The sequence below is a fragment of the Leucopleurus acutus genome (assembly GCF_964270905.1).
Source record: "Leucopleurus acutus genome assembly, chromosome: 1".
NCBI lineage: Eukaryota > Metazoa > Chordata > Mammalia > Artiodactyla > Delphinidae > Leucopleurus > Leucopleurus acutus.
The window spans coordinates 41,213,279-41,240,466 of NC_139142.1; the positions used below are offsets into that span (position 1 = coordinate 41,213,279).

Below are 27,188 nucleotides of genomic sequence, written 5' to 3' on the forward strand. Positions count from 1 at the left end.
AATGTCCCAATCCAAAAAACTTTAGACTGCAGCAAAGGGCTTTCTTTCTAGAAACTTGACATTGAATTTTATTTCCATTTAGGTATTAATTCAAACCTTGGATCACCTCTTCTATTTTATTCTATTCTTGCCTGGATTATGGAAATGAGAGTAGCACTGATTTCAGCATTTGAGATTAGGATTCTTCAAATCTGCCAAATCTTGCCAGTGCACCCCGCTAAGTCAGCCCCAGGCAGGCTGCAGAGTGTGCTCCCACATGTGGTTTGGGGACAAGGATGAGCTCAGCAAGCCCAGTCTATTTATTAGATTGATAGAACATACGGATCTCCCATTTCATTGCATTGCTCCTTGGTTTTTAGCAAAGTAATTTAATTTTTATAATTGGCAAAGCAATACAGTAATTTACCTGTCCCAGTGAGTATGCTTAGTGAATGTGTACTCAGCTGTTTAAACTCTCACCTAGCCTTCCTGTATTAGGAGGATATTGAAAGAGACAAGCTATCTACTGCTGTATCCAAAGGCTACTTGTGATAATTTGCTGCAGTTACAGAGATACTTATGTTTTTACTTGGATTCTAAGGAAGCTTTATTCAAATACCCATTTTTCTGGACCAGATACTATAAAGCTTCCTACACAAGTTTACATCACTCTAAGCAAAATTAAAATGTGAAAAATCAGCATTTATACAGCAGCTTGGGAACACAGAAACTCTCTTCTGTGATCACACTTCATCACTTCCTACCCTTCCCACTGAATCATCAGGGCTTCAGGCTGTTTGCCGGCACTCGGGCCACACACAGCCCTTGCCATTCTCCCAATGCGTTAGTTCCCAAAGGTCTTCACTGCTTGTCATTCCCAGCCTGAGCCCAAGGTTGTTCATTTCAATTCTGTCCTTTTGGATCTTTGACTCCTCTAACCATGCCAGTTCACAAATCTGGGCCAGCCTCACAATCCACAGATCAGAACACCCAACCTCTAACCCTGTTGATTGGATCCACAGAGATCCTTGACTTTAACCAAACCCTCTTTACTTCCTGGAAGCCCTTTTATTAATTTCTTTTTGAGTCCTACTGTATTTTTCTAGATCAGCGCTGTCCAATAGAAATATAATGTGAACCACATATGTAATTAAAAATTTTCTAGTGGTCACATTAAAAAGTAAAAAGAGAGGCTTCCCTGGTGGTGCAGTGGTTAAGAATCCGCCTGCCAATGCAGGAGACGGGTTCGAGCCCTGGTCCGGGAAGATACCACATGCCGCGGAGCAACTAAGCCCGTGCGCCACAACTACTGAGCCTGCACTCTAGAGCCCAAGAGCCACAACTACTGAGCCCGTGTGCCACAACTACTGAAGCACGTGTACCTAGAGCCTGTGCTTCGCAACAAGAGAAGCCAGCGCAACAAGCAGCCCAAGCACCACAACAAAGAGTAACCCCCGCTTGCCGCAACTAGAGAGAAGCCCACGCACAGCAACAAAGACCCAGTGCAGCCAAAAATAAATAAATAAATAAATTTATTTAAAAAAATAAGTAAAAAGAAACAGGTAGAATTACTTTTGATAATACACTGTATTTAATCCAGCATATCTAGAGTATTAGCCTTTCAACAACAGAAAATCAATATAAAAAGCATTAATGAGATACTTTTTTACGTCCTTTTTTGTACTAAGTCTGAAATCTGACATGTACTTTACACTTGCAATATGTTTTAATTGAGACTAGCCACATTGCAAGTGCTCAGTAGCTACTGTGACATCACTACTATATTGAACAACGCAGGTCTGGACCTCTCCTAATCTCTTCAAGCTCTACCCCTATTCTCCTCAGTCTCAGGGGGACCTCATGACTCATTTTCCAGGGAAAACTTGAATAAATCTACTCCGAGCCACTTGATATTATATCCTATCCACCTCAACAAATATCTGTAGCCACACCAATACTTTGACGAAATGTTTCTCCATCCTTCCCCACCCTGTCATTCTTTTTCCTTCTTTGAAAAGAAAGAGCTGTGACTGATCCCATCCTTCCCCACCTTCTCTGAGACTTTGCTCAAACAAATATCTTCTCTTTTCGGGGATCTTCACTCCTCCCTTTTCACTAACATTCCCAGGTTTGCTCAACCTTAAGATTTGCTTGTTGCTACTCCCAAAACTACCATTTTCTTTTCCATCTTCTTTATTACTTTGAACTTCCCACCACTGACCCAAACCTTTACAGTAGGGCTTCCATCCTCACCAGCACCTAACACCACTCTCCCCCCAGTTCTGAGTGACTCCCCAGTCTTCAAAACCAGTGGTCCTTTCTCATTTCCCTCATTGCATCTACCGCATTCCACACTGTAGCCTACCCCTTCTGAAAGGTTCCTTCTTCTTTACTGCCAACCCCTTTCTTCTGGAAGTTTCCTTCTTCTTGACTGCCCTAACCAACACTCTTGTGGGACCCTTTCTAATACCCAGACGGGACTCCTTTTACAGCTTTACTCAATCCTTTGAATCCTTAACTGTGGTTCATCCCTTATTACATCTGTTAGTTTCTCCTCTCTTGGAGGTTTTCTCTGCTTTCATGGCTTCAATCATCATTTCTACTCAGAATACACCCAAATGTAAATATTCAACCCTCTTAGCTAAATGCCATTCCTGCACTTCCAATTCTCTACTGTACATATCCATCTGAATATCACATGGATATTACTGTCCGTTTTAACTCAGGGCTACTGTGACAAAGCCTATAAAAAAAATCATTTTATTTCCAAGCCTCTAAAAAATTAATAAGTATTGTGTGTAATTGTCAGTTACATCTCGTTTGTGATCCCTGTCCCATCTCTGCCCCAGGCTGCCCTGCTTGATGTCATCACAGCAGAACCTGTATAAAAACAAGTGCTGGCTTTTTCCCAAACCAGTTCTCCCTCAGATTTCCTATTTTTGTCAGCGATACTAATCACTCTGTCACCCAGCTTTGAAATGTTGCTTTCACCCTTAATTAGTTCTTCCTCCTTTCTCCCACAGCTAATTAGTCACCATTCTTGTCAACGAATCCTTCATAATATTTCCCTGTATCCACCCCATCTCCTTAACAAATTGTTAGCCACAGTCCCAAACCATCCCACAGCCTCTCTCATCAATTCCAGTACTGTCCCTTCTTTGAAGTCAACTTTTGCCACCTCTGACGACACAAGGTATATTGGCATTGATGCAGCATTAAAAAAAAAAAAAAAAGAATGTTCAGTCTTCCCATCTAGATCTTAAGTTAACATAAAAGCAGGAACAAAATGTTAGGATCTCTTCATTCCTGTGTTTACTAAATAAACAGATGACCAATAACTGTTTACTGTTGATAATGACTTGATTGCCCTTACCAAAAAAAAACCACTATAAATATCTAGCTCTGGAAGCAGATTGAAATATAATTAAGTTGCCCCAAATTAATTTTGCATACTTTGGGGGACAGTTAACATTCAACCACATAACATGCGAGAGGCAACTGGGTTTTTTTTTGTTTTTTTTGTTTTTGCGGTACGCGGGCCTCTCACTGTTGTGGCCTCTCCCGTTGCAGAGCATGGGCTCCGGACGCGCAGGCTCAGCAGCCATGGCTCACGGGCCCAGCTGCTCCGCGGCATGTGGGATCTTCCCGGACCGGGGCACGAACCCGTGTCCCCTGTATCGGCAGGTGGACTCTCAACCACTGCGCCACCAGGGAAGCCCGGCAACTTTTTTTGAAAACATCAAACTTAGGGTTTGATCTTGTTTCTCCTATTAAATAGTCAGTATGCGAGTTTCTTAACTTCTAGTTTCCTTGCCTGTTATACACCTGTGTAATGGAGTTTATTGTGAGGTTTAAATGAACTAATATCTGAAAGTGCTTTGAACATTTCAGAATCTGTAAGTAGAGAATCATGTCACAAAGTACCCAGAATCAACATCCATTGATGTTTTAAGATACAACTTTTGTTGACTTCCCAATTAGAAACCTCCAGCAATTTTATCAAGTTGATTGAAAGACCTGTTGTGTAATTACCCTACACCAAACTAACGTTACTTAGTTAACAGTTAATGTTCTATGCCCACAGCTTCTTCTAGTGAAGCCCCTACCTGGTGCCTGCCATTCTTGGGCTTTTTGAACAGGGGTCCAAAGATTCAGAAGGTTTTTTCTAGAGGCCACATCATTTTTAACAGGTGTTATGCAATTTGTTAAGTGGGGATTCACTTGAAAATAGTAAATTCTGTCTCGTCTTTGCCTGAAAACTACTTGCAGTGTCTCCGTGCCCCTTTACATCATCTCAGGGATGGGTAAGCCTACCATCCCTAGCACTGTGTACCCCCATAGCACAGATCATGCTGTCTTATAATGTGTTTATTTCTAAACGTGTCTGCCATGGGAATCTGTGGGCATCATAAAACAGAAGATTACAATTTATTTATTTACATATGTTTTCTTTTTTAAACAGTTCATTTATTTTGATATACCTGGCACTTAGCACAAAGCATGGCACTTAGTACTTGCTCAATAAATACTGAATAAATGAGCAAATGTGGAAGAGGTAACACTGCAGGTGATGGTGATGTTTTAGTCTCCTTCCCCACTCCCCTACACTTAACAGAATAAATACTAAGAGGCTCCTAGCCCACAGGGCCCTTTAGGCCTGCTGGTCTAGACTTAGGCCTAGGCTTACCTCAATTTGTTGTCTCCAGAGCCACTCACACCCAGGGGGGAGCAAGGCTTCTGTGGAGATCCCTTCTTCTCCCACTTCTGTCATCTACCCTCAGGGGCCCAGGGGTTTCTTGTGTCATGTCTTCCCAAAGATTACTCTTCTCTGCCTGAAAAGAAAGAAACCATTTGTTACTTGCCTAATTGAAGAATAAATTTGCATACATTCTTCAACAAGTCTTCTATGCTTTTTTCATAACCTAGTGACTGGAATATTTAAAATATTTCCATTTTGTATCATATTTGAAGCACCATGGCTTTATTCTTTTGAATTTAATGTTTTGTTTCTGAGTTGAAAGAGGCAAATAACTGAATGATAGGTGTGATGTAGATTTTAAAGCTTGTATTCCAGATTTTTTAAGTCACAAGAATGTAAGTGAACAAATCATATGATTACAAAATGGTTTAATCCAAATTCCAGGTATTCTTGAGAAAGCTACTAACCCTTCAGTTCTGCACATTTTAGAGGCAGACCATATCTCTATTCAGAAGCCTTTGGCATTAGCTGGGGTCTCCCAGACCTGCTGCCATGCTTCTGAAGGTTCCACTTCTCCAGAACCTCTGTTTTCCTTGTTGCTGCCCCTTGTCAGCAGCAGGGCCATGTGTACGACTGATGTGCTCATCTACGGGCCACCATTGAGACACTGAATTGTAAGCAGGGCATCAAGATGCGTACAATCAATGCCATCCAAAAGAAGCAAACAGGTACTTCACAGAGTCCTCTGAATTTTCAATCTTGTTTCAAAGTCACATAATTAAGGCCACTGTACAGATGTAGCCCACTGAGATTCACTCAGAGAGATATTGTCACTGGAGGTTCAACAGCCTATTCTTATCTGTGAATTTACTGATTGACCTCAGGGATAGAAAAGATTCTTCCAAAGCAAAATGGGATGACAGTAAGTGCTCTGGGAATAGCGCTGTGTCTATTCATCTGTGTTTAGGAATCCAAAAGCTGGTGAGAACCTGTAGCAACTGTGGCTTTGCAAAAGGGGCTGCAACAGCTCCCGCAGTGGTACTGCCAGTGTTAACTGGTGTGTGTTATGTGTGTCTCCTCCCTACAGCTATTGACCTGCTGTACTGGAGGGACATCAAGCAGACGGGGATAGTGTTTGGGAGCTTCCTGCTGCTACTCTTCTCCCTGACCCAGTTCAGCGTTGTGAGTGTCGTGGCCTACCTGGCCCTTGCTGCGCTCTCAGCCACCATCAGTTTCCGCATCTACAAGTCTGTTTTACAAGCTGTGCAGAAAACCGACGAGGGTCACCCTTTCAAGTGAGTGCCCGCACCAGACCAGCCCTTGCCCCACCTCTCACGTGGCTCTTTCGTCTGCCTCTATTTCAGCTCCTGTGCACTATGGGTTGTGCTTCTCTGACGCCTAACAGGCCTCACAGAGTCTCCTTTAATGCTCTCTCTCTTTTAATACCTAATGTTTCTGTTAAATTTCTAAAACAAACTCATTTATCTCTATTCTAACCCTTACTGATTTATTAGTAGTAATAAAGTAACCCTTTATGACTACTAATTAAATATTAAATATTTATCTTTAATTTAAATTTATATAATTTATATAATATAAATTCTTGTGTGTTAATTTATGAAATGTGAAAACGTTAAATTTATGTTTAATATTAATTTTATATTATTACTAATAATAATCATAATTCATTATATGTATACAATGTTTTATAGTTTGAAGTGTTTCAACAATTATTCCTCCCAACTCTCTGAGGAAGGCAGAACATTATAATCCCTATTCACAGATGGAAAAACAGAGGTTCTAAGAAGTAAAGTGACTTACCCAAAGTCACATGGCAGTAAATAGCACAGAGCCAGGACTGGAGTGTTTGGATTTTTATTTCTCTGCTCTTTCCAGAAGTTTAAAATCAAAGGGCCAAACTTCTGAAGAATGCAAGGTTCGTGAACAGTATTATGCACCCTCTTCCATATTTTTATACAGGGGAAGTCTAACTAGAATGAACACTGAAGAGGAGGATTTTTTTAAGGCAGTGTATTAAGAGGATATATGAAATGTGGCAGAGGGAGATGTTAGCACTTCCAGCTGCATGCTCCCCAACTCCACCCCAATTTAGTTGTGAGTATAGCTTGTAAGCCCCAGGTATTTTAGCGCTGACTGTCAGAGTCACCCCCTCACCTGGTGCTGGCCCCAGAGTGCAGGCCCCACTACAGGTGTCCTCACCTCCTGGAACTGACGGATATTTCTGCATCCCGAATGAGACCTGTAGGTACTGCTGCATGATGGCTTCTGAGCCAGCCCCAGTAATTCACTGGGGATGCCTCTGAATCCTCCCTGGCTCACCCTCACCAGTCAGCTGAATCAAGGCGTCAGGGCACCAGGCTCTTAAAAGAGGGAAAAGACTCCTGTGTTATGGGGCCTTGTTGACAAAAGGGAAAATGCCATGTTTCAGACTTCTCTTCCCAGCCTCTGGTTCCTGGCCTCAGTGTCAAACACAGTTACAGTCTGATCTTTCTCGCCCTTGGGATGTATTTGGCCTTCTTCTAATGCAGAGTTAATGGGTTTTCTGGGCCATAACTTGGTTACACATGTTCCCATCCCAAAAGTGGGAAGAATGGAGAAGTGGAGTGTCATTTTACCAGGGTGAACACTATGCCTACTTCAGTGACCCTAGCCTGTGACCAGTATCCACACTGTTAGAGTCCTGCCCTGCCCCAGCCCCTATCCTTAGCCATCTGAGAGAGGCTGGTTTCTGCCATGTTCTTGTATCCAAGCCTGTCAAGTTACACTGAGAACTCATCTCTCACTTCTCTTATTTCTTCTGTAACTACCCAGTTGTAGGACCAAGAGTCCAACTGTAATTAGCTCAACTACTTTATCTTCCATTAGGAGCATTTAAAATGTAAAACACCCCTTTGGCTGAATTGTTTTTATCAGCAAAAGGAATATATAACTCAGTACATTTTGAATCAAAACATATTATCTAGACAAATCAGTTTTTCTATTTTTTTCTAAAAAGCCAAGCATATAAACATAAATTCTCTAAAACTCAAGCCAAATTCTGTTTTACTCTTTTCTTCTCAATCCTCAGAGTTAGGTGAGCACTTTAAAAACTCTAGAAATATCCTCAAAATAGACAACATCGTAGAGTGGGGGAAGGAGAGAGAGAGGATGGGCCTGGGGAAGGGGGGAAATGGCCAAAGCAGGAGGATGGATGGATTTTTATATACTTGAAGAGTTTATCTACCCAAGAGTTCAAATTAACCATTTGAACAAATGGAAAATGCAATTACTAAAAATACCACTCTTACTAGAACCAGTGAGCATTTTAATATGGTGCAGCTCACTTGCATTTTCAGAGTTCTCTAGATAAAACCTGAAAGTACTTTCCAGAATTTAAATATGAAATCTTAGAGTTTTGATGACAGATAATAATTGGCAGCTAGGATTTGCAGATATCTCAGTTATTTAAAAAGACAATTCATCTTCATGCAGCCAAGAAGAAAGGAAGACTTTCACAATTGCCTGGTGGGCCAGAGATATACAGAGAATTCAGCAAATGAGCTGGTTTGGATTGACTTTTCTCTGTTCTCAGCCAGTTGCTCTGAATTATCAGCTCACACTGTAATGTTGCCTATGGGAGACGGAAGCAGTCAGAGTGCCCCACTAAGTGCCGTGATTCCTGTGTTCCCCAATGCACCGGCTGTGTGTGTGTGTGGTGCCCTGTAGCCTTCTGGCTGGCATGAATCCTTCAGGATGACCGGGCTGTTATCCTCAGGGTTGGAAAAGGAAAACTTCGCTGTTTCAGGATTCCCTTTGATGGAGTTCTCTGTGGGGGTCCTTTGTTGACAGGGCCTACTTGGAGCTTGAGATCACGCTGTCTCAGGAGCAGATTCAGAAGTACACAGACTGCCTGCAATTCTATGTGAACAACACGCTTAAAGAACTGAGAAGGCTCTTCCTTGTCCAGGACCTGGTGGATTCCTTAAAAGTACGATTGCTTAAGGCGTTCCGTTTGACGGTCTTGGTTTTATTTTCCCTAACGGTGTAACATTATAAACTGCGACACAATGGAGAATAAAATAACAAGTGCTAATTATATTCTAGAGTCAGAAAATCTCCAGCTGTACAGTACCATGGAGCTCATCCAGTCTAATCCCCTCATTTTACAGATGCTGGAACTATGGTTCAGAGAGATTAAGATACTTGCCTGAGGTTGCCAAGTGAGTCACTGATAGAGCTGGGATCAAACCCAGGTCACACAGCTTCTAGTTCTGTACTTTTTACAGTATCCCAGGTTGCTTCTCCTTACCATTTTCAATTCCTCAATTTCCTAAAATTATTTTAAAAATAAAAATCTAGTTTAGGGAATGTAAAAAATATATATGCTTTTTCTTTGAAATGCTGGACTCTGCTAATAATAAGACATGTGGGCTGTGAGACTGAACCCCTGAGGGTAGAGGACCTTGGGCACTTGGGTGTTATTCCTGGTGCCATCACTGAACTCATCAGGTTTCTTTGAACAAGCTGCTATGACCACCCCGTGGCTTACTTGTAAAACCAAGGTCAAACAATCATGATTCAACAGGGCCATGAGCAGAGGGGTGGGAGCCCAGGCAAGGATGTTTTGAGTTCCCCGTTCCCCCAGAGCACTTTGTACACACCAGGGAGGGGTCTCCCATGGGCTGCTCCATAACTGAGGAAGAAAGAGCAGAAGGAAAGTGAGTGATGAGGCCTTAACCCTCAAGGTGCTTTACTGGAATAATGTCTTGGCAGGTAACGACTAAAAAAGAGATAGCAGGGAGATTTTAATTACTTACCGTAGGGCTTTTAAGGTGACATTTCTCTGGACATTTGTAATGTAAAAATTGTGGGCTAGAATGGGGATCAACAAACCTTATCTATAAAGGGCCATATAGTAAATATTTAAGGCTTTGCAGGCTACACAGTCTTTGTTGCAGCTACTCAACTTTGCCATTATAGCAGGAAAGCAGCCAAAGACAATATGTAAATGAATGACTGTGGCTGTGTGCTAATAAAACATTGTTTATGCATACTGAAAAGTGAATTTCATATCATTTTCACATATCACAAAATGTTATTCCTGTTTTGATTTTCTTTGACAATTACAAAATGTAAAATCCATTCTTAACTTGTGGGCCCATACAAAAACAGGCAATGGCCAGTTTGCTGACCCCTGCCCTAGATTATTATTTCATTGAGTCCTTCAAATCTTACAACAAAGAGATCCAAAGGGTTCGGAGAGAAGTAAAGACAGGATCCTCTTTCAGTAATTCTGTGATGAGCTTTAAATGCTCTTACATTTTCTATTGAAACCATGACGTAGTTTGCCTCAAGTTTTAATCTAAAGAAGTCAATGAAATGAGACTCTTATCTGTCACGATGGTTTTAGAAGCTCTGATCATCATTTCATTCTTTAGTTTGCAGTCCTCATGTGGCTCCTGACTTACGTTGGCGCTCTCTTCAATGGCTTGACCCTGCTGCTCATGGGTAAGGACAGACAAGTGTGTTATGTCTCCCCTCACACGTTCTGTGAGCATAAAGCTTCCTAGGCTGTTAGCTGTTAGCTTGCTTGGATGGATTCCTAGCAACAAATGCCAGATTCTCTGAGTCCAGAGCATTTCCCCGACCATCATAGTTCAGTTAAAGAGTATAATGTATATTACATAGTAATAATGAATTTCTTAATCTGAAGTTTTCTTCAACTGTAACTGGTTTTATTTGGCTTCAAATATGTATCTGCTTCAATGGCATTTATGTGTAGAAGTTCATTTTCTTCTTAGGAGGTCATTCCCTCATTCCAGGAATAATGACTTAATATCTGTGAAGGCTTCAGCATATTTTTGTTTTCCTTATGAACTAGTCCTGCCATCTTTTAGCTAGAATGCTGGCTACTGCAAATAATGTCATAATATCACATGACTATATAAAAATGTATCTATAAGCTTATTCTTACTGACAACTCTCAATTTTAATACTATATTTGTTTTTCATCCCAGCTGTGGTTTCAATGTTTACTCTACCTGTAGTGTATGTTAAGCACCAGGTAAGTTCTATGTAGTGTCAAACATTCATGTTAAGTTTTGACCTTGTGAACCTTGGATGTACTCATGATTTCTTCCTCTTTGTAGGCACAGATTGACCAATATCTGGGACTTGTGAGGACTCACATAAATGCTGTTGTGGCAAAGTAAGTTACATAGTGCAATTTATAAAAAGGAGAGACCACCTTAGGCAGGTGTTTGACTGGATTAGATAGGAATAATAAAAGGATAAGAAAATAATAGGTTGATTTATGATCATTCACTTATTTGAGGCTTATATTCACACCCTTCCCAATTATGTTATTTCGTAAATTAAGTATGAATTTTAAAACTTCCAATTAAACAAAACTTTCAGTGGTTTATTTCAGGTATAATGAAATGAATTTTAATGAATGAATGATATTAAGCTCTATCTGGGCGCTGGCTCATGTCCAGGAATAAGATGAGTTGGAGGAAAGAAAGAAGCCTGATTCAGGAAAGTGAAATTAATTTGTAACAGTTTGATCAAAATAAAAACAATTAAGTTAACATTTTCAATTTTTAAACAGTAAATATCACTAACTTTTTAAACCATTGAAATTATTTTTAAAACTTTTTTTTTTTTTTTTTCGCGGTACGCGGGCCTCTCACTGCTGTGGCCTCTCCCGCTGCGGAGCACAGGCTCCGGACGCACAGGCTCAGCGACCATGGCTCATGGGCCCACCCGCTCCGCGGCATGCGGGATCTTCCTGGACCGGGGCACGAACCCGTGTCCCCTGCATCGGCAGGCAGACTCTCAACCACTGCGCCACCAGGGAAGCCCAAAACATTTTTAATCTTTAGAACTTTTGTTACATTTTAAATTACACCATTTCAACTCAACATGTGTGTGTGTTTGCTTATTTTATTAACAGCATTGCTTTCCAAACCTGAGTCTTAAATAGACTCTACTTTATGGCTACTTTATATATTAGGAGATAAAGCTTCCAGTTATAAGTACCTACAGTTAATATGGTCATTAACTTAGTAGTTTTCTTAATTCTTAAATTAGTGTTTTTAGATATGTCTTCATCTAAAATGATAGTTTTTATGTTGTCCTTATTACTCAAGATTTTGTTTTAATCAAAAGCTGACCTAGGCTTCAACTACAAATACATGTCTCAAAAAACTAGACTTTCTCTCTAGTAATCTTAGAATCATGTGGCTAGACCTAGGTGATGGTCAGAATTCAAGGAAAGTATTTTACATAGTAAAAGATGTATAAAACAAAACAAATAAGAAAAAAACAAGCAATTTAAAGTTCCTCTGCTATTTGATTTGCATATCATCAGTTACAGTTCTCTCCTGAAGTATATAAAGATTTTTGCTTTTTACTGTGTATTGTTTATATTCTTCTCTTAAATTCATGGTGAATTTGGATCTGTATCAGATCTGTAGCACATTTCAAAATGCCTGAAATTATCAACTTGGACACAAATGCAACTAATACCTAATGAAAATCAACAAATTGAGGATATTCATTACTTTGTACTAAGAAATGGCAGCATGGTATAAGGTGAAACTTGGTGTTTACTAAACCTGGGGAACCTGTTAAAAATATGAATTTCCAAACTGTACAACAGACTTATGGAAATAGAACTCCTAGAATAAGGGTCCTGTAATCTATGTTTTAATGAACTCCCTAGGTGCCTTTTTGGCAGTTAGAACTGTGTTTAGGAACTACAGCAAAGAACACCAGAATAGGAGCTTGGAAAATGGAAGATAGAAGCTTCAGTGCTCAGTCGTCCAATACTTAGTTTGAGGATCTTGAACAAATCACATCTCTTAATTTTTTATTTGACTGATTGGTTGCTTGCTTCCAAAAAAAGACATACTGGGCTTCCCTGGTGGCGCAGTGGTTGAGAGTCCGCCTGCCGATGCAGGGGACGCGGGTTCGTGCCCTGGTCCAGGAAGATCCCACATGCCGCGGAGCAGCTAGGCCCGTGAGCCATGGCCGCTGAGCCTGCTCGTCTGGAGCCTGTGCTCCGCAATGGGAGAGGCCACAACAGTGAGAGGCCCACGTACCGCAAAAAAAAAAAAAAAAAAAGACATACTTATTATTTTATGGGAACTACATGTAACAGGCACAGAGTATAAAGAGGAATGAGATGATCCTATCCTAGCAGAGCTCTCAGCCTTTAGGTGCAGACAAAACTGTAAAGAAATAACTATAAGACAGTATAAGGATGACAATAAAGTTGCATAAAATATTAAAGTGAGGGAGATAAGGAAACTACTGGTCTTACCTGGAGGGGATAACGGAGAGCTACTAAAATGAGGGCCCTTGCCAGCATGGTCAGGTTCTGCTGCAGAGTTCTCTCTGTGTCCTCACGTGGCAGAAGTGGAAGGAAGCTAAGAACAAAAAGAGAAACTGGGGAAGTTACGTAGTTCTTGTTTTCAGAAAGGAGGAAACAGCAGTTCTTCAAAAGAATCTGTTTTGCCTGACACTAAATTTTGAAGGAGATTTCTTGGTGGGATCTTACCTCTAAGGCTCCTTCAACCTCTGAAATTCTGATTCCATGCTAGAATAACTCCACCAAAAGAACTCACACCCTTTTAGTGAAACGGTTAAGAACATGATCTTTGGAATCAGACTAGTTTGAGTCCATTTCTGGCATTTTTCAGCTATATAAGTTCATTATGCATGTTATTTGACTCCCTGAGCTTGTTTCCTTATCTATACATTGAAAAGATAACATCTATAAACTACTCTTACTTGGACATAGGAAGCACTCAATAAATAGTCAATGATCATGATCATGATCATCCTCCTCTTACCGCTTAGAGATCAGTTCACGAGAGGTGTGGAGGACAGTCCCAGACTGGGTCAGGAGACCTTGGTGCCCCTCCCTTCTCTATACTGAGTGGATGATGAACCTGTCCAGGTCATTTAACCTTCCTGTGTCTCAGTTTTCCAGCTCTGAAGGCTGACAAATTTAAAAAGGTAAAATAAATGTTTTAGAGGAAATTAAAGCTTTAAATAACTGAAAACTTAATAAGAAATCTGCCTCAAGTGAATACAACTCTCCACGTCCAGGTGAGTTATATTCTAGGATGGTAAAACAGTCTAAAATTGGGCAGGAGCTGTCCTGATTTTCAAATGAGAAAAACAGATTCTAGAAATTACCTTTTGATGAATCGAATGCCTACTTTCAAGCAAAGTTCCAGAATGAATTAGTAAAAATGTAGGTAAATACTCAGATCGTTCTGTGATCACTAAACTGAGGGATCATACAGCTTGCTCTAGCCAGCAAGAATTTGGATTTCAGTAGGAGTACTAGAAAAGTCTTCCTGGTGTCCTTGAGGAGAAAATGGAGATGTACGGTCCAGGTAATAGCACAACTGGTAGAGTTCTAGAAGGTTGAAATAGTAGACCCTAGGGATGTTCATTAATCCATCAAATATCCGTCTGGGCAAGGTGCAGTAATGTGACAGAGGACTCTGCCCTTGACTCCACGACTTTCCATCTCAGTATTTCACATGACTATGTGAAGACAAATCAAATATACTCATCAGAGTTCTAGGTGACACATAGCTTAGAGCAAAAGCACATTCAGAAGACCACAAAACTCAATATTCAAAATGAATCAAGTGATCTTGAATAATGTAGAATTGTGAACTGAAATTAATAAAATGAAACTGACAGGGAAAGCAAAGTTTTATATTTAGGAAAGTCAACTTTGCAAATATAGAATGGGAAGAAGGGAAGATGAGATAGGGTACAACAGTAGCTGTGTAAAAAATACCCGAGGGGGTTTAATTGATGAATTGATCACAGCCAAATATGAGTCAATAATGTACTGAGGCATATTTTAAAAAATCTATGCAAGTTTAGATGTTACTAATAGAAGTATAAATCAAAATCAAAAGAGGCCATAGTTGTTTCATATTCCATATCTGTGTTAAATTTCAGAGTCTGACATATTAAGAGCTGCAGTTATATACTGGAGTAATGTCAGAAAGATGACCGGGTATTGAACTATTGGAAATCTGACAGTAATGGCGAGTGACAGCCCAGCTTCACAGGGGATGATTACTCTGGAAAAGAGATAACTTTAACCTCTTTTTTTTTTTTTTTTTTTTTTGCGGTACGCGGGCCTCTCACTGTTGTGGCCTCTCCTGTTGCGGAGCACAGGCTCCGGACGCGCAGGCTCAGAGGCCATGGCTCACGGGCCCAGCCGCTCCGCAGCATGTGGGATCTTCCCGGACCGGGGCACGAACCCGTGTCCCCTGCATCGGCAGGCGGACGCTCAACCACTGCGCCACCAGGGAAACCCAAGAGATAACTTTAAAAGAACACAGTAGCTATCCTCAAATATTTGGAGGTCTAACATTGTGAAAGAAGTAGTCTTCCTTTTTTTCTCTAACGAACTGTGAATGGAAAGTCCAGAAGGTCTGAGATTTGAATGAAACGTGAGGGAAAACCGTACCAATTAGAGTTGTTCAACAATGAAACCATTCGCCTCATGAAACAGTGAGCTCACTGACACTCATTCAGGTATTCACATAAAAGTTAGTTGACCATTGTTACAAATGTGGTAAAAAGGACTTCCACAATGGGAGAAGAGTAGAATTAGTTAACACCTAGTCTACTGTGGTATTCCAAAGCATTTCAAAACTAAAACATATATCTTGCACAATTTTTTTCTAATTTTTGAATTTTATTTTATTTTTATACAGCAGGTTCTTATTAGTTATCTATTTTATACATATTGGTGTATACATGTCAATCCCAATCTCCCAGTTCATCCCACTACCCCCATCACCCCTGCTACTTTCCCCCCTTGGTGTCCATACATTTGTTCTCTACATCTGTGTCTCTACTTCTGCCCTGCAGACTGGCTCATCTGAACCATTTTTCTAGGTTCCACATACATGCGTTAATGTACGATATTTGTTTTTCTCTTTCTGACTTACTTTGTATGACAGGCTCTAGATCCATCCACGTCTCTACAAATGACCCAATTTCATTCCTTTTTATGGCTGAGTAATATTCCATTGTATATATGTACCACATCTTCTTTATCCATTCGTCTGTCGATGGGCATTTAGGTTGCTTCCATGACCTGGCCATTGTGAATAGTGCTGCAATGAACATTGGGGTGCATGTGTCTTTTTGAATTATGATTTTCTCTGGGTATATGCCCAGTAGTGGGATTACTGGGTCATATGGTAATTCTATTTTTAGGTTTTAAAGGAACCTCCATACTGTTCTCCATAGTGGCTGTATCAATTTACATTCTCACCAACAGAGCAAGAGGGTTCCCGTTTCTCCACACCCTCTCCAGCGTTTGTTGTTTGCAGATTTTCTGATGATGCCCATTCTAACTGGTGTGAGGTGATACCTCATTGAGTTTTGATTTTCATTTCTCTAATAATTAGTGATGTTGAGCAGCTTTTCATGTACTTCTTGGCCAGCTATATTTCTTCTTTGGAGAAATGTCTGTTTAGGTCTTCTGCCCATTTTTGGATTCAGTTGTTTGTTTTTGTAATATTGAGCTGCAAGAGCTGTTTATATATATTTTGAAGATTAATCATTTGTCTGTTGATTTACTTGCAAATATTTTCTCCCATTCTGAGGGTTGTCTTTTCATCTTGTTTATGGTTTCCTTTGCTGTGCAAAAGCTTTGAAGTTTCATTAGGTCCCATTTGTTTATTTTTGTTTTTATTTCCATTACTCTAGGAGATGGATCAAAAAAGATCTTGCTGTGATTTATGTCAAAGAGTGTTCTTCCTATGTTTTCCTCTGAGAGTTTTATAGTGTCCAGTCTTACATTTAGGTCTCGAATCCATTTTGAGTTTATTTTTATGTAAGGTGTTAGGGAGTGTTCTAATTTCATTCTTTTACATGTAGCTGTCCAGTTTTCCCAGCACCACTTATTGAAGAGACTGTCTTTTCTCCATTGTATATCCTTGCTTCCTTTGTCATAGATTAGTTGACCATAGGTGCGTGGGTTTATCTCTGGGCTTTCTATCCTGTTCAATTGATCTATGTTTCTGTTTTTGTGCCAGTACAATATTGTCTCGATTACTGTAGCTTTCTAGTACAGTCTGAAGTCAGGGAGTCTGATTCCTCCTGCTCCGTTTTTTTCCCTCAAGACTGCTTTGGCTATTCGGGGTCTTTGTGTCTCCATATAAATTTTTAGATTTTTTGTTCTAGTTCTGTAAAAAAAATGCCACTGGTAATTTCATAGGGATTGTACTGAATCTGTAGATTGCTTTGGGTAGTATAGTCATTTTCACAATATTGATTCTTCCAATCCAAGAACATGGTATATCTCTCCATCTGTTTGTGTCATCTTTGATTTCTTTCATCAGTGTCTTATAGTTTTCTGAGTACAAGTCTTTTACCTCCTTTGGTAAGTTTATTCCTAGGTATTTTATCTTTTCGTTGCAATGGTGAATGGGATTGTTTCCTTAATTTCTCTTTCAGATCTTTTGTTGGTAGTGTATAGGGATGCAAGAGATTTCTGTGCATTAATTTTGTATCCTGCAGTGTTACCAAATTCATTGATTAGCTTTAGTAGTTTTCTCCTGGCATCTTTAGGATTATCTATGTATAGTATCGTGTCATCTGCACACAGTGACAGTTTTACTTCTTCTTTCCAATTGGTATTCCTTTTATTTCTTTTTCCTCTCTGATTGCCGTGGCTAGGACTTCCAAAACCATGTTGAATAATAGTGGCAGGAATGCACATCCTTGTCTTGTTCCTGATCTTAGAGGAAATACTTTCAGTTTTTCACCATTGAGAATGATGTTGTCTGTGGGTTTGTCATATGGCCTTTATTATGATGAGGTAGGTTCCCTCTATGCCCACTTTCTGGAGAGTTTTTATCATAAATGGGTGTTGAATTTTGTCAAAAGCTTTTTCTGCATCTATTGAGATGATCATATGGTTTTTATTCTTCAATTTGTTAATATGGTATATCACATTGATTGATTTGCATATACTGAAGAATCCTTGCATCCCTGGGATAAATCCCACTTGATCATGGTGTATGATCATTTTAATGTGTATTGGATTCTGTTTGCTAGTATTTTGTTGAGGATTTTTGCATCTATATTCATCAGTAATATTGCTCTGTAATTTTCTTTTTTTTGTAGTATCTTTGTCTGGTTTTGGTATCAGGGTGATGGTGGCCTCATAGAATGAATTTGGGAGTGTTCCTTCCTCTGCAATTTTTTGGAGAGTTTGAGAAGGATGGGTGTTAGCTCTTCTCTAAAAGTTTGATAGAATTCACCTGTGAAGCCATCTGGTCCTGAATGTCTGTTTGTTGTGAGATTTTTAATCACAGTTTCAATTTCATTCCTTGTGATTGGTCTGTTCATATTTTTTATTTATTCCTGGTTCAGTCTTGGAAGGTTATACCTTTCTAAGAATTTGTCCACTTCTTCCAGGTTATCCATTTTATTGGCCTAGAGTTGCTTGTAGTAGTCTCTTAGGATGCTTTGTATTTCTGTGGTGTCCATTGTAACTTCTCCTTTTTGTTTCTAATTTTATTGACTCGATTCCTCTCCCTTTTTTCTTGGTGAATCTGGCTAAAGGTTTATCAATTTTGTTTATCTTCTCAAAGAACCAGCTTTTAGTTTTATTGATCTTTGCTATTGTTTTCTTTGTCTCTATTTCATTTATTTCTGCTCTGATCTTTATGATTTCTTTCCTTCTACTAACTTTGGGTTTTGTTTGTTCTGCGTTCTCTAGTTCCTTTAGGTGTAAGGTTTGTTTGTTTATTTGAGATGTTTCTTGTTTCTTGAGGTAGGATTGTATTGCTGTAAACTTCCCTCTTAGAACTGCTTTTTCTGCATCCCGTAGGTTTTGGATCATCGTGTTTTCGTTGTCATTTGTCTCTAGGTATTTTTTGATTTCCTCTTTGATTTCTTCAGTGATCTCTTGGTTATTTAGTAATGTTTAGCCTCCATGTGTTTGTGTTTTTTACGTTTTTTTCCTTGTAATTGATTTTTAATCTCATAGCGTTGTGGTCGGAAAAGATGCTTGATATGATTCCATTTTTCTTAAATTTACCGAGGCTTGATTTGTGACCCAAGATGTGATCTATCCTGGAGAGTGTCCTTTGTGCACTTGAGAAGAAAGTGTAATCTGCTGTTTTGGGGTGGAATGTCCTATAAATGTCAATTAAATCTCTCTGCTGTTGTATCATTTAAAGCTTGTGTTTCCTTTTTAATTTTCTGTCTGGATGATCTCTCCATTGGTGTAACTGAGGTGTTAAAGTCCCCCACTAGTATTGTGTTACTGTTGATTTACTCATTTATAGCTGTTAGCAGTTGCCTTATATATTGAGGTGCTCCTTTGTTGGGTGCATATATATTTATAATTGTTACATCTTCTTCTTGGATTGATTCCTTGATCATTATGTAGTGTCCTCCTTGTCTCTTATAACATTCTTTATTTTAAAGTCTGTTTTATCTGATATGAGTAGTATTTCTCCAGCTTTCTTTTGATTTCCATTTGCATGGAATATCTTTTTCTATCCCCTCACTTTCAGTCTGTATGTTTCCCCAGGTCTGAAGTGGGTCTCTTGTAAACAGCATATATATGGGTCTTGTTTTTGTATCTATTCAGTGAGTCTGTGTCTTTTGGTTGGAGCATTTAATCCATTCAGCTTTAAGGTAATTATCGATATGTGTGTGCCTATGACCATTTTCTTAATTGTTTTGGGTTTGGTTTTTTTTTTTGTTTTTTTTTAAATGTTGGGGGTAGGAGTTTATTAATTAATTAATTTATTTTTGCTGTGTTGCGTCTTTCGTTTCTGTGTGAGGGCTTTCTCTAGTTGTGGCAAGCGGGGGCCACTCTTCATTGTGGTGCGCGGGCCTCTCACCATTGCGGCCTCTCTTGTTGGGGAGCACAGGCTTCAGACATGCAGGCTCAGTAGTTGTGGCTTACGGGCCCAGTTGCTCCGCGGCATGTGGGATCCTCCCAGACCAGGGCTCGAACTCGTGTCCCCTGCATTGGCAGGCAGATTCTCAACCACTGCGCCACCAGGGAGGCCCCTTGGGTTTGTTTTTGTAGCTCCTTTTCTTCTCTTGTGTTTCCCACTTAGAGAAGTTCCTTTAGCGTTTGTTGTAGAGCTGGTTTGGTGGTGCTGAATTCTCTTAGCTTTTGCTTGTCTGTAAAGCTTTTGATTTCTCTACTGAATGTGAATGTGATCCTTGCCAGGTAGAGTAATCTTGGTTATAGGTTCTTCCCTTTCATCACTTTAAATATATTGTGCTACTCCCTTCTGGCTTGTAGAGTTTCTGCTGAGAAATCAGCTGTTAACCTTATGAGAGTTCCCTTGTATGTTATTTGTCATTTTTCCCTTGTTGCTTTCAATAATTTTTCTTTGTCTCTCATTTTTGTCAATTTGATTACTATGTGTCTTGCCGTGTTTCTCCTTGGGTTTATCCTTTATGGGACTCTCTGCGCTTCCTGGACTTGGGTGGCTATTTCCTTTCCCATGTTAGGGAAGTTTTTGACTATAATCTCTTCAAATATTTTCTCTGGTCCTTTCTCTCTCTCTTCTTCTGGAACCCCTGTAATGCGAATGTTGTTGCATTTAATGTTGTCCCAGGGGTCTCTTAGGTTGTCTTTATTTCTTTTCATTCTTTTTTCTTTATTCTGTTGCATGGCAGTGAATTTCACCATTCTGTCGTCCAGGTCACTTATCCATTCTTCTGCCCCAGTTATTCTGCTATTGATTCCTTCTAGTGTATTTTTCATTTCAGTTATTGTATTGTTCATCTCTGTTTGTTTGTTCTTTAATTCTTCTAGGTCTTTATTAAACATTTCTTGCATCCTCTCGATCTTTGCCTCCATTCTTTTTCTGAGGTCCTGTATCATCTTCACTATCATTATTCTGAATTCTTTTTCTGGAAGGTTGCCTATCTCCATTTCATTTAGTTGTTTTTCTGGGGTTTTATCTTGTTCCTTCATCTGGTAAAAACTCCTCTACCTTTTCATTTTTGTCTGTCTTTCTGTGAATGTGGTTTTTGTTCCACAGGCTGCAGAATTGTAGTTCTTCTTGCTTCTGCTGTCTGCCCTCTGGTGGATGAGGCTATCTAAGAGGCTTGTGCAAGCTTCCTGATGGGAGGGACTGGTGGTGGGTAGAGCTCTATATCTTAAACTTTTGAGAAGACCGACCTAAGATGTCTCTGTTGGAATGTTTCGCACTCTCTGCTGCGTTATCAGTTTCTGCCTGTACGTGCTTATTTCCACAATCATAATTTTTCCAGTCTTCTGTCCTTGATATCTCTTTCATCTCTCCCCACCTCACTTCTATCAGGCCTTCACCCTGAGCACTGAAGTTGCTCTTTGTCAGGGACCCAGTGACTTCCATATTGCCATATCTTGCAGTCATCACTCCATCCTCATCCCTCTCAATCTCTCAGATACTCTTCGTCACTACTGCTATCTTTGTTAAACACTAGTCTTGACTAGTGACACTGCTCGAGCCTCAGCTGCTTTCTCCCAGTGTCTTCTCTTGGCTCCTCCTTCTCTGGTTCACCTTTCATCCAGTCCTGTGGCCTCAAAGTTTATCTCTATGTCAAGGACTCCAAAACGTGTATCTCCACAAGTTTAGGTTTTTAAAAGTCAGCTTTACAAATATAGAATGGGAGGAGAGGGAGGTGAGGATGATATAGGGTACAACAGTACTGTGTATAAAAAAAATAGCTGGAGGGTTTTAATTGGTTAACTGTTCATAGCTAAATATGAGTCAGTGATGTGCTTGAGACATTTTTTTAAAAATCAATGCAAGTCTAGATGTTATGAATAGATGTATAAAGTCTAAATAAAGTCTAAATTTACTGAGGGACTTCCCTGGTGGTCCAGTGGTAAAGAATCCGCCTTACAATGCAGGGGATGCGGGTTCGATCCCTGGTCAGGGAACTAAGATCCCACATGCCACAGGGCAACTAAGTCCACGCCCCTCAGCTGGAGAGCCTGTGTGCCACAAACTACAGAGCCCCACGCGCCCTGGAGCCTACATGCCAAAACTAGAGAGAAGCGTGCGCAGTGCAAGAAAAGATCCTGCATGCCTTAACGAAGATCCCACGTGCTGCAACTAAGACCTGATGCAGCCAAAAATAAATAAATAAATAATAAAAGTAAATCTAAAAAAGAAAGGTTTACTGAGAGCCAGGTCTATTCATCTGCTTATCTGATGTTTTCTCTTGAATGTCCCAAATACATTTCAAATTCAACGTGGCCAAACAGATCTTGCAGTTTCAGCCCAGAATTTATTTTTCCTTCAGTCGTCACCATCTTGGTAAATGGCATTATCATTTACCTGGTTGCTCAGGCCAAAAATCAAAGAATCTTCCTTGATTATTCTCTTGTCTTTCCCTTGCCTGCACATGCAATCTATCAACATGACAGGTGGGCTCTGTTAGCTCCATCTCCACACTAGATCCCCAGAGTGTTCACTTCACTCCATTTCCAATGCTCCAGTTCTGTAACACCCAGGCCATTGCCATCTGGCACCTGGACTGCTATAGTTTCCCCCCATCCGTTATTTCTCTCACCTCTGTTTCCCCAGTTTTTTCACATAACCATCATCATGATCTTCTTTGGTCACATCATTCCTCTGCCTAAAATTCATCAATGGCTTCCCATCCACAGAATAGAATCTAAATTCCTTACCACTGCCCACAAGTTCCAACACCGTTGGGTTACCACCTGCCTCTCAGGCCTCCTCTGCTCGCTCCCCAAGCACACTGTTCTCTACTCTCCTTGCCTCCTAAGCTTGTCCTCACTTTGTGGCCTCTGCACTCCCTGCTTCCTCTTCCTGAAACACTTCACACCCAGATGTTTGCCTGGTGGCCCCTTTGGGCATCTGTTTCTTACATAAGTGGATTTAAAGTAGGCATCTCCCACCTTATCACTGCTGCCCCCTCACTGCCTATCATTCCGTCTTGTTGGGTTTTTATAGCATTTATCACCATATGCACTTCTCTTGTTTGTCTACTTGTTTGTTTATGGCTCCTCAACCCCTAGGAGAATGAAAGCTCCATGAGAGCAGGACCTTCTCCCTTCTGTTCACTGAATTCCAGCATGTAGAAGGGCACTAGGACAGAGGAGGGTCTCAGTCAGACTCTGCATGGGGAGCTCATAAAGCTTTGATTTAATGAAACAAAATGCTTCCAGTATAAACCTACCCTAAAATAATACTGTGAGAATCACAGAATTTTAGGGGCATTGGAGATGTCTAATTTGTACCTAATAAATACTCTGGGACCAGGAAAGCTCATTAGCTGGCCTATGTCACACAGCTAATTAGTAGAGAGCTGAAACTAGGATTCAGGTTTCTTAACTCTAGCTCTGGGCAGTTTACGCTGAGGGTGACCATACGTTTCTTTACCTGGAATCAGCCATGTTTATGCTTGTTGTCCTAGCGTAGTTAGTAACAGCACCCTCTTTCTCTTTCAGAAGTGTCCCAGAATGAGTGATAAATGGTCACCTAACTATATCACAGTTTCTATAATTCTGAAATAAATTGACCTCTTTGTCTACCTAAAAAGTTATAATTTAAGGAATATGGCTTCCATGGGTCATTCATTATCTAATTTATACTTTCTTCTTATTGCTGCATAGAAATGTGTTTATAGACACTCATACATAAAAATTGTATCTTTTGGAATATTAAGCGATTTGGTCACTTAGTTAATTAAAGCAACAACACATAATGATGTCATTAAATGATTTCATTAATAACACTTGTGATTTACCATCTTCTGATATTGTTTTTTTAGGATTCAGGCTAAAATCCCAGGCGCTAAAAGGCACACTGAGTAAATCAGTACCCCACCAGGGACTGGACACCAAGAGGAATGTCTGAAGTGGTAACAGCTCTGTCTTATATGTTACTATAAATTGATTGTTTCTCCCCCCCAGTATCATAATCTTAGAGACAAACTTTAAAACAGCTGTTTTTAGGCTGTTTCTGTACTCTTAGGGTATTTGAGTCACTGTGTCAAGCACTAAAGCATAGAGAAAAGTGTATTAGATGTGGTTTTTAATTTTGTGTTGCTAAAAAAAAGTGCATGATGGTGAGAACCCAACTTATCTTTCCTTCGTCGGTGTTCTTCTCTCTGCAATGCTTCTGTAGCTTCTCATGTTCCCTGTGGCTAGGCCTTTCCTGCCCAGTGCACTGATGCAATAGTGGAAATCGCTTATATGTCCTTGGGTTGTTGCTTGGATTAATCTTTAATAACAATATATAGACTTGTAGATCGATGTTTAAGTGTTTTTCCAACACACACAACATAAAAATAAAAACAAGTCGACCGTACTTAGGATAATCAGTTTTGTATAAATTAAAATAATTAAATAAACAAATAAACCCAAAACAAACATGCAGTACTTTTGTTGTGTGAGACTGACGGGCTGATTTACATGTATGGTAACTAAAAAGTACCAGCATGTTAACTTTATTACAATTTGTATTACTTTCTCTGTAGTTCCTAATGGACTTAATTATGGACTCTGGATATTTGCACTTATGTACTTGATACTGAATGCATAAATAAATGTTACTAAATGTAGAAACTTCTCCCTCTCTTCTCATGATCTCACCAGAAAATGCAAAAGCTCTAAGAAATAAATCTCCCGTGAACGTGCTGGGAAGGCTGAGGCCAAGTGCTCACTTTACTACTGTGTCCAGGACCACACAGTCCAACTCCAAAGTAGTATATGGCTCCTTTGGGTTATTAATAGAAATCACTGGAGACTGGTAAAACTGGAAAACACCCTTAATATTGTACTCTGTGGGGTTTATGCAGATAATTTAAATAGTTTTTTTAAAACTTGAAAGTTATATAAATCCTTTCATAAACTTCTTATAATAATATGCAACACAATATTGTCATAAAACAATTATAATTGCTATGAACTCACTGTTTTGGTAATTATTTATGGAGCACCTTCTGTGTGCCAAGCACTCAGAACAGGGCTGTGAATGAGAGAGATAGTCATTCCTGCCCTCACCAAGCTAAGTCTTCTAAGGATTGTTCACTACTTTTTGCAGAAGTCCAATTGCCTATGTTATTTCACTGTTAAAGTCAAAAGTCAAAGATGATGAGGTAGAAGTGGATGAAAGTAATAGCAATAGGAGAAATAAAAATTAGAGAAAAAAGGATAGTTACTTAAAAAAAGCTGCCTTTGACCAGTTTTGGACTTGGATTCAATAAATACTCATGGAGTTACCCTTCTGTGCAAAGTATTGTGATGACAACATAGCTAACTAACTGGACACTGTGCCAACAGCCAAGACTGGGGGTGATGGGAGATGGCTATGTGGAAATGCTCACTAAGTAAAAGGCAGCATGAAATAAGAGCTGCAGTGTAAGACTAGAGCAACAGAGAAGGATTCTCAGAGGTGGACTTTGGGGCTGGGTTCTGATTTGGCTTTTTCCAGAGGGAGAAGGTTCATCCCAGTATGAAGAAAGAACATGGACTAAGGTGCTAAGACATGGAGGCACATGGCATATGCAGAGAACAGTGAGTAATACGCTGAATTGTGCTGTAAAGTGCTTGGGTGGGAATGTAGTGCCAGGCAAGGCTGAAAGGGCGGGTTGAACCACACTAAAAAGAAACTTGAATGTTAAGGATTTTGTGCTCTATTTTTTAGATCTCAGAGAGATGCATAGACACAATGAGGATGTATGTTACTGGAGATTAGAAGAATATAGGAGATAATTGTGACATAACTAACAGCAGACAGGCGACAAATGAACGACAAGGCTTCTACTAAGGCAGCTGAGAATACAAAGGATATATTCATCTGTCCCTGATCCTCTGTATCAACCCAGCATGCCTAGCACCCACTGTGCACAGAGGAGCCACTAAGAGAGATGACGTGGAGGGGGATGGGACTGGAGTTGGTGATTGACTACATGTGGGAGTTCAAGACCAAGGCTGACCCTGAGAGTGAGTGCCTCCTTAAATTCTGCACCCTAGGCAGCTTGCTCGCCTCACCCTAGCCCCAGCTCTGTCAGAGACTAGCTGATCAGCAGAGTGCAATACCATTTTTTCAGGTTAGAAAGCCCAGAAGAGCTTGTCTGGGGAAGGAAGATAATAAGCTTGGTTTGGTGCTTGCTATTTTTTATGGTTACTAGGTTAGAAGAGAAGTGTGTGTGTGTGTGTGTGTGTGTGTGTGTGTGTGTGTGTGTGTGTTTCAGTGTACAACCTTTGAGATAAAGTTTCTTCTAAATGGCTTTATTGTGTCAAATTAACCTTCTACAAGGTCTGCACGTGCAGCATTTGCCTCCCTCCGGAGAGCCCAGAATTCCTTTCATAAGCAGCTGCTCATTCAGAGGATCTAATGAGGAATTCTGTTTGCTAGCAGTGGTGAAGAAAGTTTCCTGAGGAAACTCCAGCCTGACAAAATGATAGGTATGGATGCAGAATTTTAACAGATGGAACACAGGGCACATATGATCCTGCTTTTACAGGAAGCATCAGTCAGAGTGATATTTGAGATGATGGAAATAATGTGAGGATCCAATGCCCAGGTAAGAAGCAGACCAAGGATAGAGCCCTCAGGGACACAGAGTGAGTGAGGTTATCCTGAAACTAGTGAACAGTAGAAGATTCTTATGGCCTACACATGAGTTAAGCAAGCAGGGGGTGAGTAGGTGAAGAAGCTGTGGTATATTTTATGGATGATTTCAGGAAAAAGGGAGTAGGATAGTTGTATAGTCTCTGCTCTTTCCCCACCTATATCAGTTTCCTTGTATTGCGCTAACAAAGTACCAAAAACTGGATGACTTAAAATGACAGATAGTGAGGGTGGGAGAGAGACGCAAGAGGGAGGGGATATGGGGATATATGTATACGTATAGCTGATTCACTTTGTTAAACAGCAGAAACGAACACAACATTGTAAAGCAATTATACTCCAATAAAGATGTTGAAAAATATATATTAAAAAAAAGTTTTAAAAAAATGACAGAAATTTATACTGGCACAGTTCTGGTGGTTAAAAGTCCAAAACCAAGGTGTTGGCAGGGCCGTGCTCTCTCTGATAGTTCTAGGGGAGGATTCTTCCTTGCCTCTTCTAGCTGCTGGTGGTTGCCAGCAGTCCATGGCATTCCTTGGCTTGTAGGTGCATCACTCCAGGCACAAAGCCATCTTCTCACTGTGTGTCTTCACATCATCTTCCCTCTGTGTACAAATTTTCCCTTTTCGTAAGGACACCAGTCACATGGATTAGGGCCCCCAATGACCTCATTTTAACTTGACTGGTCTGTAAAGATCCTATTTCCAAATAAGCGCACATTCTGGGGTTTGGGACTTAAACATATCTTTTATTGGGGACACAGTTCAACTCATAGAACCCCCTGAGCCTCATGCTGGCCCTTACACCACTGTGAAGATTTTTCCTTCTGTACTGAGCCAGCTCTGTTTCCCCAGTTGTTTCTCACTGTGAGGAAT

The 27,188-nt window shown here is 40.1% G+C and overlaps 1 protein-coding gene across 3 annotated transcripts in view; it reads left to right on the top strand.

The window, feature by feature from the left end:
• Nucleotides 1-23,549, top strand: part of RTN1 (reticulon 1) — a gene marked incomplete at both ends in the record, with an annotated part of 241,594 nt that extends 218,045 nt beyond the window's left edge. For all 3 annotated transcript variants that reach the window (XM_082845526.1, XM_082845527.1, XM_082845528.1), the window contains 6 exons: nucleotides 5,766-5,973; nucleotides 8,528-8,666; nucleotides 10,117-10,186; nucleotides 10,696-10,742; nucleotides 10,828-10,886; nucleotides 23,507-23,549. In XM_082845526.1, coding sequence (XP_082701652.1) covers nucleotides 5,766-5,973; nucleotides 8,528-8,666; nucleotides 10,117-10,186; nucleotides 10,696-10,742; nucleotides 10,828-10,886; nucleotides 23,507-23,549 — 566 coding nt within the window. The remainder of the gene's footprint in view (nucleotides 1-5,765; nucleotides 5,974-8,527; nucleotides 8,667-10,116; nucleotides 10,187-10,695; nucleotides 10,743-10,827; nucleotides 10,887-23,506) is intronic.
• Nucleotides 23,550-27,188: the final 3,639 nt, after the last annotated feature.